General features: G+C 41.1%; 1 protein-coding gene across 1 annotated transcript in view; it reads left to right on the forward strand.

Moving 5' to 3' along the window:
• The window catches only part of dcc (DCC netrin 1 receptor), a 1,293,953-nt gene that overhangs the window by 1,248,217 nt on the left and 30,122 nt on the right, over positions 1-15,614 (forward strand). The window contains exons 23-24 of the mRNA XM_043720707.1: positions 6,797-6,959; positions 10,319-10,548. Of these exons, the coding sequence (XP_043576642.1) occupies positions 6,797-6,959; positions 10,319-10,548 (393 nt within the window). The remainder of the gene's footprint in view (positions 1-6,796; positions 6,960-10,318; positions 10,549-15,614) is intronic.

The following is a 15,614-nucleotide window of genomic DNA, read 5'->3' on the forward strand; positions in this document are numbered from 1 at the left end:
CACACTCTGTGAGATTTCTTTTTGTATGGAGTTCTTATCAAATAGTTCACCTTACACAATAGCATTTTGACTTGATAAGGTCCACTAAACCTTGCTTTTAAAGGTTCACTATCACTGGAAGTAGCATTATCACATTATCTACAATAGCAAGATTGCCTGCTTTTGATTTCTTGTCTGCTTCCTGTTTCATTTTGTGCTGTGATACTTTTAAATGGTGTCTCGTCAACTCCGTCACTCTATTTAATTGTTCCCTAAAATTTGACACAGAGTCTCTGAATTCTGACTTACCAATTTCTCTTTAATCAATGTTAATAGTCCTCTCACTTCATGCCCAAAAACTAATTTAAATGGACTGAATTTGATTGATTCATTTGGTGCGTCACTGATTGCAAAAAGTACAAACGCTATTCCCTTCTCCCAATCATCTGGATAGTCCTGGCTGTAAGCCCTCAACATGGTCTTTAATGTCTGATGCCATCTCTCTCGCGCTCCCTGCGATTCTGGATGGATCGCAGTAGATTTGAATGGTTTTCCTCCTAAGATGTCCATAACTTCCTTGAATAGTTTTGATGTAAAGTTTGATCCTTGATCTGATTGTATCTCTGTGGGTAATCCATATCTAGTGAAAACTTTGATGAACTCCTCGACAACCCTTTTAGCTGTGATATTATGTCATGGAATGGCCTCTGGAAATCTAGTGGACACATCCGTTATTATTAACAAATACTGATTCCCACTTTTTGTTTTACATAGGGGTTCTACACAATCAATTAAGACTCTTGTAAAAAGCTCTTCAAATGCAGGAATAGGTATTAAAGGTGCAGGTTTTATTGCTGCCTGTGGTTTTCCAGTTACCTGGCATGTATTACATGCGCCACCCGCAACACCTCCATTCTACAGCCCACTGGCAATACAACTTGATGAATGTCTGCCCATTTCTCATCTGCCTGAATATATGATGACCTCCATTTCCTCATTAAGGCATCATTCTTGAGATAGTAACATTCAGGGATACATCTAGATTATACTTCCATGTATGCTTTTTGATTCAATTGGTTTAGTTTCTCATCTTTCTACTGTAATTCAGTTAATTTCTCTGAACTAACAATGTCTGCTTTGTCATCTATTTGCCTCCTGTTTTGTGTCAACCATTTGATCAAACAGGGTCTCTGCTAATTCCACTTCAACTTTAATATCTGTACTCTGTGATCTCTCCTGTTTCAACTGATGCCTTTATGACCTCAATGCCACACAGTTAGGAAAACTCCCAGGATGTGATTCCTGCCATAGTCCAGTTGCCTGAGTTTCCACTGGCTTTTCAACCACAGTAGGCAGCACTCCTACCTGTGGATCGAAGAGTGTGGTACTGGAAAAGCACAGCAGGTCAAGCAGCATCCAAGAAGCAGGAGAGTCAACGTTTCGTGCATAAGCTCTTCATCAGGGATATCTGAAACGTCAATTCTCCTGCTCCTCGGATGCTGCCTGACCAGCTGTGCTTTTCCAGCACCACACTCTTCGATTCTGATCTCCAACATCAGCAGTCCTCACTTTCTCCTACCTGTAGGCCAGCTATATCAATAGCAAGGGCAAATTGTATTCTTGGAGCTGAGTGTTTTCCCAATACTCCTACCATGACTTCTCCACTCTTCACTGGACTCTCTAACCTCACTTTACATAAATAAGTGCTTCTTGTCAAACTGTGAATTCCCAAAACAAGTACCTTTTCTGGCACAGACCTTCAGAGGTACATATCTGATCATCTTTCGACATCAAAGCTTGAGAGAATTCTGTGTATCTTAGTATTATAACCTCTTTATTTGCTGCTCCTGGCCTATGCAAGTAAACTTTACCATCGCAGGTAATGGCTTATGAAGACCTGACACTTCCTTCTTAACCAATCTCCGAGCAGCTTGTACATTCTGATATAGCTTTCTAACCTCCACTGTGCTTTCCGTTACCACTCCAACAAAATTCATTGGCTTATCCTGTTTTCCTACATTTGGCTTCCTAGTGCTTTTCCTAACCCACCAACACTATGATTTCACATGGCCTACTTTATTGCAGTGAAAGCACTGGAGGATTTTAACTTCTCTTTCCCTATAAAGAGTTTCCTTTTTACCCAGTGGTAAGTTATCCTTATCATCTTTACCAAGAAGAAAGTGAGGACTGCAGATGCTGGAGATCAGAGTTAAGAGTGTGGTGCTGGAAAAGCACAGCAGGTCAGGCAGCATCCGAGGAGCAGGAGAGTCAACGTTTCATACATAAGCTCTTCATCAGGAATGAGGCTTGTGTGCCAGGGGTTCTGAGAGATAAATGGGAGGGGAGTGGGGCTGGGGGGAAGGTAGCTGGGAATTAGATAGGTAGATGAAAGTGGGGGTGAAAGTGACATGTCAGAGAGGAAAGTGGAACAGATAGGTGGGAAGAAAGATGACAGGTCAAGAGGGCAGTGCTGAGTTGGCGGCTTTGCACTGGGATAATGTCGGGAGAGGGGAAATGAGGAAACTGGTGAAATCCACAGTGATTCCATGTGACTGTAGGGTCCCAAGGCAGAAAATGAGGCTTTCTTCCTCCAGGCATCGGTTGCTTAGGGTTTGGCAATGGAGGCGGTCCAGGGCCTGCATGTCCTTGGCAGAGCAGGAGGGGGAGTTGAAGTGTTCAGTCAATGGGCAGTTCGGTTGGTCGGGGCGGGTGTCCCAGAGATGTTCTCTGAAATGATCTGCAAATTGGTGTCCTGTCTCCCTGATGTAGAGGAGACCATATCAGGTGCAATAGATACAGTAGATGAAGTTGGTGGAATTATTGGTAAATTTCTCTTGATGTGGAAGGATCCTTTGGGGCCTTGGACAGAGGTGAAGGGAGTGGTGTGGTGTGGGTGCAGGGTTTGCACTTCTTGCGGTAGCAGGGGAAGGTGCCAGGAATGGGGGTGCTGGGCTGGTGAAGGGTGTGGATCTGACAAGGGAGTCGGGGAGGGAACACAGGGCGCCATCTTGCAGATCATTTCAAATTGCTTTTTTTTGTTCTTTTTCTCTTCTGCTTTTAATCATAATTCAAACAGTTTCATTTCATTTGCCCTTTCCTTTTCTTCTGCCTCCAACTCAAGCTGCTTCATTCTCAATTGAATTTTAGCCACCTCCAAAGATTCTGTGGCCATTTCCAGCCAACTGAGCTGAGCTATTGCTGTAATTATATCTCCTTTCTTCATGGAAGGAGACAGCTCCAACTCCAGATTGTCTGTGAAGTCCAGCAGCTTGCCCTTATTCACCTTCCTAAGGCCCCAAAGTCACTTCTCCCACCCTGGAAAACTCTTGGTGAGTGAAAGCGCCCTAACTACATCAAGCTCTATTCAAACCAACCAAACTCAACACCTGGAACAAAAGACACAAACACCTATCACTTGCTGCCTTCGAGTCTAGCAACCCATTTCCAATTTGGAACTATAGAACAGACCAGATCCCCCTCAAAACATTTCAAGAAGGTAGCCCAGGCCCTAACTTTTCTAGCTGTTTTAAGCAGGTGTGGGGTGAATATTCCAGGAGGGATGCAACCAGCCCAACCACGCAGTTTCAAACAAAGCAGCATTTGTTTTAGATACGAGCAAAAGAAAAACGAATAACATAACTATTTGAAAACCCAATTGAATGATGCTGTTTCAAACTCCTGCAAGAATCGCCATAAACAACCCTTGGCAAAAAAGATAAAATCAAACAGAGGGTCTTACAGGAGCGAGAGAGATGGCAGAGAGATTCAGCAGGGGACACCTCCCATGCAGCTGTTTCTTTGACCAGCAGGCTCACAAAACTGACTGCTTGCTCTGAACAGCCAGACCAAACCAGAGAAAAGGCGAGCTGTCCATTCCCCTTTCATTGAACAAGTGTTTTCTTTTAAGTTCAAAGGCTTCTTCAAGTAGATAAACACAAACATCTTGGTAACTCTGCTCCATATAACGCATTTGAAAAAAGCCAAGGACAACACAATCTTGTTAAAGGAGCAGCATCGTCACATCCTAGTAACACTTCAGTCACTTGCCCTGCCTTACTTCCCAAGAGAAGGTAAAATGTTGCTCTTTCTCGAGTAGGTATGTTTACATATAGATAAAGAACATTTTCTTGAACACTTTTAACAAATTCCTCACCATTCAAGCCCTTAACACTGTGGAAGTCCCAGTCAAATTTGTAACATTAATATCCCCTACTATTACAGTCCTATTATTCTTACATACATCTGAGTTCGCTCTACTAATTTACTGCTCACTTTCCCACTGACTATTGGGTGCACTATAGAACAATCTCATCAAGGTGATCGTCCCTTTCTTATTTCAAAGTTCTACCCATTCAGCTTCACTGGACGATTCTTCAAAAAGCAAAAAAGCTAAGTCAAGTAAAGGAAGAGCACAAAACCAAAAAGGAACTCAAAATAGAAGATAAGTAACAGTGGAGTAAACTGGTAGATTAATGCTGTAGCATTTACCAGGTTATTTATTCTGCAGGTTGTAGAGATCTGGAAGCATTCAGGCTCCTGCGCCGAGGGATTGTCTGCTCCATCCGGTTTTCCTTTCTTTTCTTTGCTTATTTTTAATCTTTACTTTTACATTTTACTTACCTTCTTATGGAGAGCAGTGAAGTCAATGGCAATGACAATGACAGTGGCAGGGTGGGTCCTGTGTGGTGGTGGCAGAGGCAGAGGTGAGTTTTTAGATTCCTGGCAGCAGCAGAGTCAAGTTTGAGCCCAGCCCAGGATCCAGTCGCATTGGCAGATGCTGCATCAGTGAGGTTGGCCAAGAAGGCAGAGTCAAGTTTGGCACAGCCATGGGTTCCGGCAGTATCAGTAACAGCGCCGGCAGCTTTGTGATGTCGGCTCAGCAAGGACACATGGTGGTAGTGGTTCAGTGGAGATGAGATGGCGCCAAAGAATGGTGACATGTTTCCAGCAGCGGCAACGCACAGTGAAGGGCCTTGACACTGGCTGGCTACTTCATACTGGGGGTGGGAGGAGAGCCTGGATTCAGGCCCATGGCTAAGCACTGAAGGAGACGGATTGTAAGGTTGAACATTTCTTTATTTTCTGCCTTTGCATTCTATAGTTTCTGTGTTTCAAAATGATACTGGAGCATGCAACATTCCTCACTGTATTTGTAGCAATATGTATGTGACAATAAATAAATCAAATCAATCAAAGTGTACAACATAGTTCTGAAGAAGTCATACATCAAGCATTCTGTTTATTTCCTATTCCAGCATCCATAGTATTCTTTTTATTTGTGCCCTGAAAAATCTTACATTGTTCAACAAATTATCCTCTCATTTGTCTAATTTCCAATGAGTACAGACCCAAACTTACCAACATTTCTTCATAAGACAGTACCCCCACACCCAGAATCAACATTATGGATCTTTTCTGTACTTACTGCAATGCCGGTATAGTTTCTCTTAGATGGATAGGGGGATCAAAATGTGCACAGTTTTCTAGGTGTGTTCGGATTAGTATGATGTATGATTTTAGACCTTCTATTTTATACTCTATTCCATTTAAAATAAAGGCTAACTGTTTGTTTACTTTCCCTATTATCCGTTGAACTTGAAATCTCACTTTTTATGATTCATGCACAAGAATCCCAAATTGCTCTGCTTTCTGCAATCTTTTTCATCCAAACACGATTCAGCCCTTTTATTGTTCCTACAAAAGTGTACAATTTCAAAATTTCCCACATATGTTTCATATGTCAAATTTTTGCCCATTGACTTGACCAATTCCTGTGTAGATTCTTTGTCTCCTCCTCACTACTTTCCTCACCAACTATTTTTGTGTCATCTGCACACTTGGCTCCAGAACATTCAGTTCCTTTATCCAAGTCATAATAGTGAATTATAATTAGTTGTGGCCTTAGCATTGATCTCTGTGGCACTCCATAGTAAAAGGTAGCCATTCAGAAAATGCTCCCTTTACTCCAACTCTCTGTCTTCCGTCAGTTAGCCAATCCTCTACGTATTTAATACGTTACATCGAAAACCATGGGCTCTTATTAAGTCGCTTTATGTGTGGTATCTTGTGAAACACCTTTGAAAATCTATTGGTTCACTTGTTTCTATCCTGCTTGTTACCTCTCAAAGAATTCTAATAAATCTTTGAGCGATGATTATATTATATCTTCCTAAATACTCTGCTATTACATCCTTTATAATCGATTAACGTTTTCCTAATGACACATAGCTATTTATTGTCTCCCTCACTTTTTGACTGGTGGTTTTGCAGTTCTCTGGGACTTTTGCAGAATCTAAGGAAACTTGTAAAGTTACTCCCTCTGCAGCTATTTTCTTTAAAATCCTGGAGTGCACCCCATCAGATCCAGGGAATTTATCAGCCTTGAGCAGTGTTCGATTCCGAAGTTAATTTTGGAGATTTGTATGTTTTTTTGGTGAATAAAGCTGTGACATTGACCTGGAATGTGTTGGCATTGCTAAAAGAACAAAGCATTTTTATTATTGTTACACAAAACCAATGTGCAGAAGCACAATGATTTCAGTACAAAGCAAAACCATTTCTGTCTATTGCAATTGTGCAATTGTAATGCTGCAAATTCTCTACCAGGTTTATCTATTCTAATTCCATTTCCCTGTTTTTTTACATGTGTACAAGTGATTAACTCCTCTAACTAAATTAGATTCTATCCGCCTTTTCAGTGTGGTAATGCATATTACAACAGTTATTGAATGAAGAAAATACTTTACAATTTTGTTGCTTTATAATTTTAAGACTACTCCTAAGTTTGTAACATTAATATTTATTGCTATTCTTTCAGAGCCTCCAATTGGTCAGATGCATCCACCTCATGGCAGTGTGACTCCTCAAAAGAATGGCAATCTGCTGGTGATCATTGTGGTCTCCATTGGTGCAGTTACTGTTGTCGTGGTCATTGTTGTTGCTGTTATCTGCACCCGTCGATCTTCAGCACAGCAACGCAAGTATGTTTGGATTTTATTGTCTAATTTGTCTTATTTCACTTCATTGTAACTTCTTAGGGAGGTCACTTGGCACCTCAATGAATGTGAACTGACTGTTAGGAGACTGACTCAGCCATCCAGGCGAAAGCGAGGACTGCAAATGCTGGAGATCAGAGTCAAGATTAAAGTGGTGCTGGAAAAGCATTGAAGGTCAGGCAGCATCCGAGGAGCAGGGAAATTGACATTTTGGACAAAAGCCTTTCATCAGGAATGAGGCTGGGAGCCTCCAGGGTGGAGAGGTAAATGGGAGTGGGGTGGGGCTGGGGAGAAGGTAGCTGAGAGTGCAATAGGTGGATGAAAGTGGAGATAAAGGTGATAGCTCAGAGAGGAGGGTGGAGCGGATGGATGGGAAGGGAGATTGGCAGGTAAGACAGGTCATGAGGACGGTGCTGAGCTGGAAGGTTGGAACTGGGGTAAGGTGGGGACAGGAGAAATGAGGAAACTGGTGAAATCCACATTGATACCCTGGGGTTGAAGCGTTTTGAGGTGGCAGACTAGGGTTGAATTCCCATTTTGGATTGATTTTGCTTTTTTCATTCATGGTGATGGTAAAGTTACTGCATAGAAAGTTTAGCACTGTAATGGCCCATTGAGCCTGTCAACATATATGCTCCACACCAATCTCATCCTATCTAACACACTCTTGCCTTTGTTTGCAAGGTTACATGCCTTTGTTTCAGTTGAAAACTGTTTAGCTGTGGCCCTGTTATGTCAGGAATAATTGACCAAGGTTCTTGAATATTATTTAAGGAGGGTCTGGTAGATGTGATTGTTTAGGCAACTATAGATATTTGTCCATACTGTAGGACTGACTGCTGGAATGTGATTAACACTGCAAATGCAAGCATTTCTTGCTCATGCGAATTGCCCTGTAGAAGGTGCTGGTGAGCTGCCAAAGGTTGTATAATGTTATTGGATTGTGTTTTGTGTTCACCAAGGTGAAGGATATCAGTTAACAGGGAAATAAGCACTCTACTATATATTTCATATAGTGATGCCAGCATCAAGGAGTCTTGGTCAAGTCCAGGACAGCCTATTGCAGAGTAGCATTTGGCTTAACCTTATGCCTTAATCTCATGATCAGAAAAGGACATCCTATTGTACCACTACGAATTTGAAACCTTGGCGAATAACAAATCACTGTGACCTTTCTGAGCGAGATTGTCAATTTGCGGATCATATCTTGTGATAGTTTCATGTCCACAATGTTGAAACAGCAAAATCCTGCTTTCTGTAAGATATTTATAGCAAACTGATAGAAGAGACTTCCATCCTGAAACTAGGACTGAAACTAGTCTTGATTACCATATTGTGCTAACCTATAGTGAGCTACAATTCCTTGGTTATTATTTTTGATACTGTGACTGTATCATAAGTAGTTTACAGGGCTTATTCAAATGGGACAGGATATAATAAGATCTGGTTGAACAGTGGAGACACCTCACAGCTGCAGATCTCTGATGTAATTTTTTTTAGGCACAGCAACAGATCTATCAGTGGGTGGGTGGAAAGGGCACTGGGGAAGCAAATAGTAAAGCTTTTTCTTTCAATGTTATGTTGAACCAAGGGATCTGAAAACTCTCTTTGTAATTGCCAAAGTAATATGGGTTATGTACAGCATTCCCAAGTGAGAATTTAATTTTACTAGAATTCAGCTCATATCTGTTGACAGCATTTGATTGATGTGCTGAAAATATATGCATTTATTAAAATATACTTTTTTTTCATATCTTGTGCATAGTATTTTTCATGACTATTTTTCAAATTCTTTTATTCGCTTTTTTCATTTTCTGTTACTCGACTTAGACCTTCTATCCTCCATACATATATAAAAATGAATAAAAATAATAGCAATATCAAAGAGAACAAAAGCAGGATGGATTTAACATAACAATAGCACTCTCCCTTTCATTGTTATGGTCATTCCTGATGCCTAAAGACAAAAGCAACAACTTGCATTTATTTAGCACTGATAATGAAGTAAAATAGTCCAAAGCACTTCACTGGAGGAATTATCAAGTAATATTTAACACCAAACCAATGAGAGGCATACTAGGACCAACGACTAAAAACGTTTTACAGCACATCTTTAATGGAAAAAAGATGTGAACAAGTTTAGTGTGGCCATTCTGAAGTTTAGGGCTTGCCACTGAAACCATACCTGTCAAAACACCTAGCATCAGTAATGGGGAAAATGCTAGAATCTGCATTAGAAACTGTGGTAACAGAACATTGGGAAAGCACTAATGAGACTGGTCAAAACCAGCACAGGTTTATGAAATAATGCTTAATAAATCTATCGGAGTGTTTTGAGGATGAAACCAGTAGAAAACATAAAGTATTTAGATTTTCAGAAGCCTTTTGTAAAGATCCATGATAAGAGGTTAATGGGCAAAGTTAAAGAAGAGAGGGGGGGGGCTAAGTATTGAGATTAATTAAGAGTTTCTTGACAGGACCGTACGGGTGTCTATGTGCACCAGTCAATTCAAGTAGACAGATAGGTGCAAAGGTTTGGATGGCAGCTGGTAGAAGGACCTTCATTGCAAGAGAATTTGTTTAGTATTAGGAATATCATAATGCTGTTGTACAGGGCCTGGCTGAGACTGCACCTGGAATAATGTGAGTAGTTTTGATGTCCATCCCTAAAATAGGATATACTGAACATGCCATAGAGGCATGATCACTCTGCATTTTATGTCCCCAGTGTTAACGGCACTGCACGGAGTGAAGAAGATGTTAGGGGTGCCTTGAGGAGTAGATGAGTTTAGAAAATCTCAGATCCTGATTTGCAGGGCACTTTTTGCTCGAATGTTACAATTGCTATCAGTGTTTCTAATATAGGTCAGCCTCAGATTTCCCATTCAAATAGGAATGATACCGATGAGTGTTACTGACTGGTTTGCATGTATACAGGAGGTGATATAGGAACAACCCAGGAAAAATCTCGAGAATTATGTACTGGAAGCTGCTGCTCCCAATGAACCATACTTCAGCAGAAGAGAAGAGACAATTGGAATAAAATTATTGTACTCTTGTTTTGCTCATTACTTTTCACTGTTCCAATTGGAATAATTAGTAATAATCGTAGGTTACCAAATTAACTGTGCCAATAGTAAGTAGCCTCTAATTGCATGTATAAGGGTAGATCTGCTACATTTAGAAGGACATAGGTTTTTTTTCTCCAAGTTCAAAAATTCAGGTTTGGACACATACATTGATCAAGCCTCATTAATTTCTCAAAACTCAAAGCTGAATGGTCAAAAAGTAAAATTAAAGCATCACTGTGTCCTTATCCTCAATTTATTACTTTCCCATCACAGAAAGCGGGCAGCTCACAGTGGTGGCAAACGGAAGGGCAGTCAAAAAGACTTGAGGCCACCAGACCTCTGGATACACCATGAAGAAATGGAGATGAAAAATATAGAGAAGCCCTCGGGCACAGATCCATCTGTGAGAGATTCACCCATGCAACAAAGCTGCCAGGATATAACTCCTGTCAGTCACAGCCACTCAGAGAACCAGCTAACTAGTAAAAGTGGCTCACATTCAGGTAAGACGCTGCGCAATTAAAGATTATAGAAGATACTATACTTACTAGTCTAAACTCTTTGCACAGGTTACTACCATGCTTGGAGACAGTGAGGTCTGCAGTGAAGTACTTCCTACCATGCTTATTTTAAGAATGTACAGTCTCAGTTTGGAGACTCACATTTTGCAAATTCCTGTCACCTTTTCATAATTTTTCCATCCATAATATGGTTCTCTGACATGCACATCTGGTGGGCAAGAGTACACTCATTAAATATCCTTCTTAGTAAAACTGTCCCTCGTATTTAATTATTGAAGTCAGAATGGGGAACGCAGGGTTTAGTGAGAGGGAGGAGCTGAAGCAAATCTTTGTTCATAGAAAAATGGTGTTGGAGAAAGTGGTGGGATGGAAGGCTGACAAATCATCAGAACCCAACAATCTACACTGCGGTGTGTCATGTGTGTAGTTGGTAATGCTGGCCTTTTGAGAGAGCTGGTCAGGTGACCGGAAGTGCAGATCTTGGGTCCAGTCTCGAACCAGCTTGGAGGTGTGAGCATTGTAAAAAACGTGTTCATGTTCAGATTTACCATTTGTCTACCTGCTTCCAAAAAAAGCACCAACATAATGCAATTTAACAAAATGGCCCTAGAAGTAATGGGTGCATCGGTGATCATCTTCCAAACTTCTTTAGACTCTGTAACAGATCCTTCAGAATTATTTTTTAAAACTTCATTTATGGGATGTGGGCATCACCAGCTGGATCAACATTTCTTGCCATCCCTGGGCAGTTAAACGTCAACCAGGTTGAGTTACATGTAGGCCAGACCAGACCAGACCAGGTAAGGATGGCAACAAAAGTCCCTAAAGTCCCGGCGGAGTCCAGGTTCAATTCCAGCCTCGGGTGACTGTCTGTGTGGAGTGTGCACATTCTCTCCATGCCTGCGTGGGTTTCCTCTGGATGCTCCCATTTCCTCCCACAGTCCAAAGATGTGCAGGTCAGGTGAATTGGTCATGCTACATTGCTTATAGTGTTAGGTTCATCAGTCAGAGGGAAATGGGTCTGGGTGGGCTACTCTTTGGAGGGTCGGTGTGGACTTGTTTGGCCAAAGGATCTGTTTCCACACTGTAGGAAATCTAATCTAACAAATAGACATTTCTGGAAAAGCTTATTAGGTTTGGCAGTGAGTCTGATATCAATAGTAAGGAAGGTGGTGGAGTCCATAGAATTATATAATAGAGCCTTAGAAAATAATGGTGGAATCAGACACAGTCAGCCTGGATTTACAAAAGGAAAATCATGCTTGACAAATCTACTGGAATTTGTCAAGGATGTATGTATAGAGTTGATTGGGATAGCCAGTGAATGTTGGTTCCTTGGACTTTCAGACGGCTTTTGACAAAGTCTCACTTAAGAGATTATTTCGTAAAATTAAATTGTATGGGTTTGAGATGGATAGAAATTGATTGGCAGACACAAAATGAAGAGGAGGAGTAAATGGGTCTTTTTCTGAATGGCAGGATATGACTAATAGGTACTGTAGGGATCTGCACTAGGACCCCAGCTATTCACAACATATGTTAATGATTTAGATGAGGGAAATAAATGTATGCCTCAAAATTTGCAGATGACACAAAGCTGGATGGAAGGGCTATCTATGAGGAGGATTTGCAGAGATGGTCATAGTGTGATTTGGTCAGCCTGAGTGAGTGGGCAAATGCATGGCAGGTGCAGTATAATGTGGATAAATATGGGCTCATCCTCGATTATGGCAAAAATATGAAGGCAGATTATTTTTTAAATGGCTGTAAATTAAGAGAGGGGGATATTCAGTAAAACCTGGGTGTCCACATGCACCAGTCACTGAAGGTGCTGGTACAGCTGGCAGAAAATATTGTGAGCAGTTTTGGTTCCCTTATTTGAGGAAGGATGTTCTTGCTCATGAGGGATTCCTGAGATGGCAGGATTGACATATGAGGAGAGATTGAGTCAGTTAGGAATATATTCACAGTAGTTAGAAGAATGAGGAGGCATCTCATAAATAGTTATAAACTTCTTATAGGATTAGACAGGTTAGATACAGGAAGAATGTTTCCAATGGTGGAGGAGTTCAGAACCAGGGGTCATAGTTTAAAGATAAGGTATAAACCTTTTAAGACTGAGATGAGGAGAAATTTCTTCTCCCAGAGAAAGGTGAGCCTGTGGAATTCACTGCCACAGAAAGTAACTGAGACTAAAACATTAAGTGTTTTCGTGAAGGAGGTAGTTATAGCTCTGTGGCTAAAGGGATCAGGGATATGGTGGAATTCAGATACTGAGCTTAATGATCAACCATGGTCATTGAATCCCTACAGTGTGGAAACAGGCCATTCAGTCCAACAAGTCCACGCCAATCCTCAGAAAAGCATCCCATTCATAACCTGCAGCTCTGCATTTCTCATAGCTAACCCATTAAGGCTATACATCCCTGGATACTTTGGGCAATTTAGCATGGCCCAACCTGCACCTCTTTGGACTGTGCGGGGAAACTGGAACATCTGGAGGAAACCCATACAGATCCATGGAGAAAGTGCAAACTCCACAGAGACGTTCGCCCACAGGTAGAATTGAACCCAAGTCCCTGGCGCTGTGAGGTAGCAGTGATAACCACTGATTTACTGTGCTGCCCTATCATAGTGATCATATTGAGCAGGCTCGAGGAGTCATATGGCCTGTTCCTGCTTCTGTCTTCTTTGTTTCTATTTTAGATACTATATTTTATTGTGGCCCAGAACATCTCACTTGTGTCAGAACTATTCTGCTCAAAGCCAATCGTGGGAGAACCAATCCACTTATCTTTCAGCACAGTTTACGGCTAGTCTTCAGAGACTGGCTACCTTCAGGAGCCTCTGTTGCAACAAGCTAAGTTGACCTGGACATTGTGCAAGAGAAGTGAAGCCAGGGCACCATGGAGCTGTTGAAGGAGCTTTAGTGAGTTATTACAGCCCATCTTGTATATGGTACACACTGCTGCCAATGATGGAGGGACAGGGTTTTTAAGATGAGATCAAATGGGTAATGTTGTCAAGGTGTCCGGCTTCTTGAGTGGTCTGCACCTATCCAGGCAAGTGGAAAATATTCTAACACACTCCTTAGTTGTGCTTTGTAGATCGTGGCGAGGCTTTGGCGAATCAAGTGGTGAGTTACTGAATTCCCAGTTTATGATTTGCTCTTGTAAACAGTATTTATATGGCTGACAGAGTAGAGTTTCTTCTCAATGTAAACATAGGGATATTGCTGATGGGAGAGTTAGTAATGGTAATGCCATTGATCATCAAGGAGGGATGGTTACATTCTCTCTAGTATTCATAGCTCAACATTATGAGACTTACTGGTTGTCAGCCTGAGCTCAAATGTTGTCCAGGTCTTGCTTCATGCAGGCACAAACGTCTTCAGTAGCTGAAAAGTCATGAATAGTACCAAGCATTGTGCAATCATTTGCAAACATCTTCACTTCTAATCATGTATGGAGGAAAGGCCAATAATGAAGCAGTTAAAAATGGAGGGTGGTGGGTGGGCCTTGGGCACTACTCCAAGGACTTCCTACAGAAATTCCCTAGGGTTGAAATGATTTGCCTCCAAGAACAAGAACAATAACAACCATTTCCATTGTGCTGGGCATAACTCCAAATGCTGGATAGCCTGATTCCCATTAACCTGTCTTGGTTGAATAAAGTCATGTGACTGATATCTCACAACACCACAGCACATGTTTAGTTTTGAGCTGCTGGACATTGAGTGCATAATGTAATGGGGGGGAGGCCTCAGAGAGAAAACAGAATTGCATCTCCATGGGGATTTGTCATTGGTGACTTCTCCCAAAACTGTCATGAGTAAATGTCTCTGCAGTGGATAAATCGATGAGAACTAAATAGTTTAAATTCCCTCTTGTTGGTTTTGAAACAGTCTGACAAGTATGTCCTGCAGGACTTGGTCTACATGGACAGTAGTGGTGCTACCAAGTCATATTTGGTAGTGGACCTTGAAGTCTATGTCCTTCCTGCTTTTGGTGCTTCTTCAGAGGGGTGTACCATATAGAAGATCACAACATAATCAACGAATAATCTGGTAGTTTCATGATCATCATGACTGATATGTCTTTTTATTCCAGATTTGCTGAATCAATTGAATGTGAATTCCCCAGCTGCTGTGCTGGGATTTGAATTCATGCCTTCAGAGCATTACTTGAGCTTTCTAGATGGCTGTAATGCTGATGGTTGAGTTATTGAAAACCTTCGACAATTTCTGCCCAACAGCCAGCCAGCTTGACTGGCTGAGAAACAGAGTAATGGAATAATGAGGGCCTGTTGTTAAATTTTGTTTAAATTTGACAATACATCTTGGCTTTTCTGTATTTCTTTCCTGCGGACATGCTGCTTTGCTCACCACCTGCCACTCCATCCATATTAGGACCAGTAGTTCTAAAAGAAAATAATTATGAAAGAAAACTTAAAAGTTTTCCTGCAACTTTAGCCACCTTGAATCAAGACTTGCTGTCAATGAAGTTGTTGTGCTATGTAGCTGAGGGCCATTGATTTGCAGTGATTGAATAAACTCATTTTTGTCTCAATAAATGCCATTCTGGTATTTTTATCAGTGTTTTTTCTGATTGAATTCCATATCTCTATCCATTTGTCTCTGAAAACTGTAAAATGGTGGCCTTCAGATTAGACGCATACTTCTTAACGTGTCTATTTAACTGATATCTCTCACTAGTTTTAAAGCTGGGAATACAGATACCAAATGGTTAGAGTTAGATATCTCACTATTGGAGAATTTTATCCTGTCTTTTATATCTCACTGTTATCCCAGCAACAGTCATTCAATAAAAAGAGGAATGTTGCTTAGCAACATTTTAATGCTGCCTGACCTCCAAATAACTTGCTTTATTGGGAGATGTGAATTAATGTCCATCTCAAACTTTGCAGATAAGGGGTCAAGTGTAATAGAGTGAAATAGAGTTGGAGATTAAAGGCTGCAAATCTTGTCTCTTTGTCAGGTTTAGACTGCAGAATCAGGATGAGCAGCAATGAGTTAATCTAGCCTAACC

This window comes from Chiloscyllium plagiosum, chromosome 1 (genome assembly GCF_004010195.1).
Source record: "Chiloscyllium plagiosum isolate BGI_BamShark_2017 chromosome 1, ASM401019v2, whole genome shotgun sequence".
Taxonomy (NCBI): Eukaryota; Metazoa; Chordata; class Chondrichthyes; order Orectolobiformes; family Hemiscylliidae; genus Chiloscyllium; species Chiloscyllium plagiosum.